We start from the raw sequence: 7,044 nt of genomic DNA, 5'->3' as shown, positions 1-7,044 counted from the left end.
ACTAAATCAACCACTAAACTAAAATTGCTCAATCCTTCAATCCCTGTGGGATCGACCTCACTCATGTGAGTTATTATTACTTGATGCGACCCGGTACACTTGCCGGTGAGTTTTGTGTTGGATCGTTTTCCACACATCACTTGTCGGGAGGCAACCCGATAATTTCGTATCCTTAGCTATTTTTATTTTTTGTAGTAGTAGTTTTCTTACTTACTTGATTTTTATTAAGTTCTTACTAATTTTCTGATCATGCAGCTATTTTATAACAGGAACCAGACACTTCAAAAAAAAGATGAGGAGCACATGACGCACAAGCGTCGCTGATGCGCACGCGTCATATGCATGTGCGTAAAAAATAAAATTTGATAGAGAGTTGAGCGGGAGTAGTGCTGGAAGCACAAGCCGCATCACGTGTACGCGTAACCCACGCGTGCGCATCATTGGCTATTTCCGCCTTCCACGCGTGCGCGTCAGTGACGCGTAAGTGTGACCTTGAAATTCGATGTAAATATGTGTTTGGGTAGAGACTTGTGCTGGTTTTGGGCTGGAAGTGTGCTAGACGCACAAAATTTACCACGTGTACGCGTCCCTGACGCGTGCACGTCATCTTCACAAATGGCCATCCACGCGGACGCGTGCCTGACGCTCACGTGTCATTAAGAAAATTCTACGACCCACGCGTACGCGTGCAGCGTGCGTACACGTCGCTTGCGCCACACAACTACACTAGTTCGTCGCCCAGTTTTAATTTTCTTTCCCCCTCTCCCAATCCTAATTCTCTCTTGTTCTTTTATCCTTTTCTTTTTCTTTCATCATAATATTTGTCTCTTTCTATTTTCAGTTCTTCATTGCTTAAGGACAAGCAAACCTTTAATTTTGGTGTTGACGCTTCGCTTAAAGGTTTTCTGTTTATTCCTATGGCACCAAAAGGGAGGCGAATTATCTTTACTAAGGAGCACAACGTGAAGAATAAGGCGACCGCTAGGATAACAAAGGCAGTTGAGTTCCTTTCATTTTTTTCCTCCCCTCTTTTTCTATGTTTTGTTCCGGTTTTCTGCTATTTTTCTTTGTTTGTTGCATGATCCTTTATTAGTTAGAATCCTAGGACTAGTTTAGTTTTCTCTTAATTGCTTTAATTCTAAAAAGATGTCTCATATATTACTCACTAAGCTTGAATTCAAATCAAAAAACCAGAAGTGATGTATTGCATGAGAAATTTAGTTAATTTTAAGAGTAGTCTTATTTACTTGAATGTGGTGGTATTAATTGTAATTCTGAATGCATGACATGAACAATGCATATTTAAATTCGAATCAAAGAATGTTGATGTACAAGGAACAGGAATTTAGAGAATTATTATGATTTCCTTGAAATTAATGAAAGTTTAATCCTTGAAGCAAAAGAAACAGCAAAAGAAAAAATAAAAGCAAGGTCCAAGGCTCTGAGTATCAATGATTAGGGAGGTCAGACATGATTAAAAGCTCAAAGAGTTGTTTCCCTAGTCACATGCTTGTGGTGTTCTTGTGTCAAGTAATCCTTAAGACAAAACATTTAGAGTCGAGATCAATTGCAGAGTATGCCAAAGGCTTTGAGCACCACTATCTGGGGATAAATAAATAAATAAATAAATAAATAAATAAATAAATAAATAAATAAAATAATAATAATAAAAATATTTAGAACTTAAAGAGAGTTTCCCCAGTTAATTGCTTGTGGTGTTTCTGTGTCAAGTAAAGCTTGAGACAAAACATTTAAAGTAACGGCTAGGCTCAAGGTGCAAAGCACCAAAGAAAAAACAAATTGCTGTGTTCAAGGATTAAATTGAATTACAAAAGATCAGAGAATTCATAATATTATCCGGATTCTAATTCCAGATGACAGTAACATTCTTCTGATTCAAAGGAGAGTGAGATGCCAAAACTATTCAGGATTGCAGTTGTAAACCCCACTATAAGAAGAGACATGGGCTTAATCGAACTCTCATTCTCATGCAAATTCACATCCTAAGTCTATATTAATTTTGGTTGCTTGAGGACAAGCAACAATTTAAGTTTGGTGATGTGATGTGTGAGCATCTTTCCTATCTTTTCCTAGTAAATTTGCATCTAATTTATTGAGTTTAATAAAGAATTAATTATCTTTTAGCCAATATGGATGCTACTTTGAGTCTTTTGCAATTTTGTTTATTTTAGGTAGCATTCGGCTGGATTTGGTGGAGTTTCTGCAGCACAAGAATCAAAGGAAATGGCAGTGAGGAGCGACGCGTACGCGTGACTGACGCGTACACGTGATTTGGAGCTTTCCACGGCGACACGTGCACGTGACTGATGCGGACGCGTGATTTGAAGAATTTCGCAGCGACGTGTGCGCGTGACCGATGCGTCCGCGTGACTTGCGAAGAAGACCAGCGATGCGTACGCGTGACATGCGCCACGTGCAGAAAATGCAGAAAAACACTGGGGGCAATTTCTGGGCTGTTTTCACCCAGTTTTCAGCTCAGAAAACACATATTAGAAGCTGCAGAATGGATACAACATGTGGTCCCCACCCATCAACTAAAGACCTACTGATTATTCTGAATTAAATTCAAATCTTATCTTTAGGAAAAGATATTATTTTTAAATTTTAGATAATTAGATTTCAAAATCTATTATGATTAGATATAAAAGGATATGCAACATTGAACTTTTCATTGAATTGGAGACTACCAAAATACATTTTATCAGAATCTTTATTTTCTTCTCTGAACCATGAACAACTAAACCTCTACTGTTAAGGTTAGGAGCTCTATCTATTTGTATGGATTGCTTTTATTGCTTTTTCTATTTTAATTCATGTATGAATTTATAATTTAAGAATTGTTTTCGCTCTTCATCTTATGAATATGGGTGGAATGGAAGTATGACCCTCTTTCTATTTGAGTTCTTGTAAAACTTTGAAAAGCTCTTTACTTGAACAACAGCTTGAAAACAATTTCTCCTAAATTTTAATTATTTGGATTTAACAGGATACGTGACATATAACCCTTTTATTTTTGGGTAATTAGAATTTTTGTGGCATATAAACTGGAATTTGAACTTCACCCTCTAATTGGAATTAATTGACCAAGGAATTGACAGTTAATGAATTTTAGAGGAGACTAGGAACGTCTAAGGAATTAGGGTCTAGCACTCAACTCCTTCATCCCTTGCATGAATGTTAGGTATCCGGGGTTAATAGCGGCCACAACATTGCACAAGTGATTCAGCTTCGCTTGTGTGTTGATATCATATTGCCTCCTTGAGATAGTCCTAGCGTCATAGAGGTTCCTGAACTTGGCCAGATTCCTCTGCTGCCATTTGTTTTGCTCCACTATTTTGTTTAGTGCACCTTGCATCTCTCCCAATCAAACTGTCCTTGTTGCTCCTTCAGCTGCTCCATACTCTCTCGGAGTTATTGTATGTTCTCATTCTCTTGGTTTCATTGTTGTTGTTGATCGTCCTTGAATTGATTGACATCTTCTCTCAAATGGTGTAGGTCTCCTCTCATTTGGTGTACATCTCCTTGCAGTTGCTCTCAGTTGAATCCTTCAGGGAATTGTTGGTATTGTTGATATGGTGGTGGTGGTTGGAGTGCTAGAAATTATGGTTGCTCCTTTGCCTCTTCTTCTTCTTCTTCTTCTTCTTCTTCTTCTTCTTCTTTTCTTCTTCTTCTTCTTCTTCTTCTTCTTCTTCTTCTTCTTCTTCTTCTTCTTCTTCTTGTGGCATATGAGCATGAGCTCTATGCTCCTTGGCCCTCTGAAGTGGGTTGACAGCCACCACTTTGGCCATCTTCTTGGCAGTTATTAACTTGTCTTGATTCACTAGCACTTCATCATTGATCTTCTCAACTCTAGCTTCATCACACAACGTTTGTATGATGCTGGGGAATGCCAACTTTGTGTTATCGCTAGTGCTTTTCAACACCTTGTTGATATTGTTGGCAATCAGCTCTCCAACATTGACATTCTCACCTCTCATGATGTTGTAGATGAGCACAACCCTCTCTTTGGTCACCTTCGAAGTGTTGGATGTGGGGATTAGGGACCTTCTCACAAATTCTAGCCATATTCTAGCTTGGGGGCTCAAATCCCTTCTTCTTAGCTGGTTGGGCCTCCCATCATTGTCATTGATCCATTGCACATTCAACACACAGATCTCATTGAGGATTTCATCAAATCATGGGTCTGGTTGCTTCATTCTTTCCTCATAGCTCCAGTTGGAGGTTGTCTGCTTCACCATTAGCATCCTCTCTATGTTGGAGGGGCTATAATCTATGGATTTTCCCCTCACAGAGCTGAGATCTCCATGGGGTTGTCCCGGCTGAGGAACGGCATTGGCATAGAACTCCCTCACCAAGCCTTCCACTACTTTTCTTGGTGGGTTGCAAAATTTGCCCTGCTCCTACTGTTTATCTCCCTGTTGATCTCAATATGCTCATTTCTTCCCAGTTAGAATCCAACCTCTGGGATGATTCCCCTCTCACTCACCCAACCATAGAATTTGTTTTGGTTGAATAAAGAGAGGAACTTGTACTCATTGAAGGTTAAGATTGAGGACCCAGAAGTTGGTTCCTTGGTTTTTCTTTTCTTTGATGCTGATGATTTTGGTGGTGCCATTGGGTTGAGAGAGGGTGTTTGAAGGTTTTGAAAAAAAAATTATTTTTTTAGGGATATGTTACAAGGGAATGCCAGCAAAAAATAAGGTTTTGCTCCAACACCAAACTTAGAACTTGATTGTTCCAATCAAGAGAAAGAGAAAAAAAAGAAGTAGGAGATGAAAGGTAGGGGAAGGAAATGAAAAGAAAGAAGGAATCGTGGGGTTTGAAGTGTGAAGTTGGGGTTTGAAGTGTGAGGAGAGGTGGGAAAGTGAGGGGCTTTTATAGTGGGTGAAAAGTGTGGTCCGCAGGGTGGGAATAAGGTAATTCAATGTTTTGCCACTTGGGGAGTGGCGCCTAGCATGGGAAGAGGCGCCAATCTTTATCCCACTCTTCTTCCTGTATGTTTTGAGTTCCAAAGTGCAAGTAAACTTTGACTCCCTTGCTTCATGAGCTATTAATCATGTGGTCCCCTTTCTCTCTCCTGAAAATGAAACCAAAAACCCATTAAAAGAATCCTCCACATTCCTTTTTTAATATGAGTTAATGGAATTGCAACTGATGGGTGTCCCTTGGGACACCAAACTTAATCCTATTGCATCTCAATAAATTGGGTTCATCATTGGATTTTTAATGTGCTCATAAAGGTAGAATGATTCCAACCTTTCATATGTTTTTTCTTCTCACCTCTTCTGAACACAATTGAACCACGTTCATGTTTCCACCAATGTATTAAATGCTTTCAAATTGAGTAGTGTTGAGCTTGCTAGGTGATTCTTTGTATGGTGGTGGCCACACCAAACTTAATCTCTGGGCTTACACTTCAAAATTACTTTACCTAAATGGTTGTAAGCCTAGATTAAGTGGTTAGTGGCCACACCAAACTTAGATTTTTAGCTAGTTCTCAGCCCAATCACTCATCATCAGTAATTGTATCCATCAACTTGCATTTCCAGAATAAAAGAAACAGGATGTCCTAACTACCAAAATTGAAATTACTTTCTACTTCCTACAATTTAATTTCAGAAGGTAATGAAACACAAAGTTTTAATTGAAACTTAACTACCTAAACTACCAAATCTTAACTACTTCTAAGAAAGCAATAAATCAAAAGGATATAAGGTGTTGGGGTGCCTCCCAACTAGCGCTTTTTTATTGTCACTAGCTTGACACTCCTCCATCTTTAGTTGAGCTTATAGCTCACTCTCTGCTCCAACAAAGAGCCTCCCAAGTAGTGTTTGAGCCTATGGCTATTGACATTGAAAGTCCTATGAGTTTTGTCCTCCATGAGCTCTACATGACCATATGGGGATGCCTTAAGGACAGTGAAAGGTCCTAACCATCGAGACTTGAGTTTTCCCGGAAAGAATTTTAGTCTTGAAATGAACAATAGCACTTTTTGACCTTCCTCAAACTCTCTCCTTGCTATATTTTGATCATGCCATCTCTTAGCTCTCTCCTTGTAAATTTTTTCCTTTTCATATGCTTGAGATCTAAGCTCTTCCAATTCTTGCAATTGCAAGATCCTTTTCTCCCCAGTGGCAGCACCATCAAAGTTTAGTAGCTTGAGTGCCCAAAAGGCTTTATGTTCAAGCTCAAGGGGTAGATGACATGCCTTTCCGTACACCAACTGATATGGGGTCATACCTATTGGTGTTTTGAAGGCTGTCCTATAAGCCCAAAGAGCGTCATCCAACCTTTTCGACCATTCCTTTCTTGATGTTCCTACAGTTTTTTTTAGGATCCTTTTTAGTTTCTTCCAATGGTCTGTTGCAGAAGTGTGTCCCTCCATCACTAATGAGGGCTCTAGGTACTCCAAAACGGCTAAAGATGTTTCTCCTAAGGAAGTTCATGACCACCTTGTTGTCATTTGTTGGGGTTGCAATAGCCTCTACCCACTTAGAAACATAGTCCACTGCCACCAGAATGTACTTATTTGCGTATGAGGTGGGGAATAGACCCATGAAATCAATCCCCCATACGTCAAATAGTTCAAGCTCCAGTATGAATTATTGTGGCATCTTGTTTCTCTTGGGTAGGTTCCCAGCTCTTTGGCACTCATCACGTCTTGACACCAATTCCTTTGCATCCTTGAAAATGGTTGGCCAATAGATCCTACATTGTAGCACCTTGGCTGCAGTTCTTTCCCCAATAAAATGGCCTCCATATGTAGATCCATGACACTGCCAAAGCACTTCTTGTCCTTCCGCATGGGAAATATACCTTCTCAAGATTCCATCAGCACACTTTTTGAACAAATAGGGCTCATCCCAGATGTAGTGTTTAGCATCTTTGATTAGCTTCCTGCTCATGTGTTTGTTGATGTTGGTTGGTAGTTCTCCAATAGCTTTGAAGTTAGCTATATCTGCAAACCAAGGGGCCTCTTGGATCATCATCAACTACTCATCAGGGAAGCTCTCATTCACTGCA

The 7,044-nt window shown here is 39.6% G+C and overlaps 1 protein-coding gene across 1 annotated transcript; it reads right to left on the bottom strand.

Moving 5' to 3' along the window:
- Positions 1–5,797: 5,797 nt before the first annotated feature.
- LOC130982579 (uncharacterized) lies at positions 5,798–6,259 on the bottom strand. The gene has a single exon (XM_057906619.1). It carries the CDS (start codon positions 6,257–6,259, stop codon positions 5,798–5,800), a length of 462 nt encoding a protein of 153 aa, XP_057762602.1.
- Positions 6,260–7,044: the final 785 nt, after the last annotated feature.

The sequence above is a fragment of the Arachis stenosperma genome, chromosome 1 (genome assembly GCF_014773155.1).
Source record: "Arachis stenosperma cultivar V10309 chromosome 1, arast.V10309.gnm1.PFL2, whole genome shotgun sequence".
NCBI lineage: Eukaryota > Viridiplantae > Streptophyta > Magnoliopsida > Fabales > Fabaceae > Arachis > Arachis stenosperma.
This window is presented reverse-complemented; position numbering and strand designations above follow the sequence as displayed.

What these genes read in the sequence shown, in the direction of transcription:
- LOC130982579 (XM_057906619.1), bottom strand. Translation starts at nt 6,259, where the DNA reads ATGACCCCATATCAGTTGGTGTACGGAAAGGCATGTCATCTACCCCTT.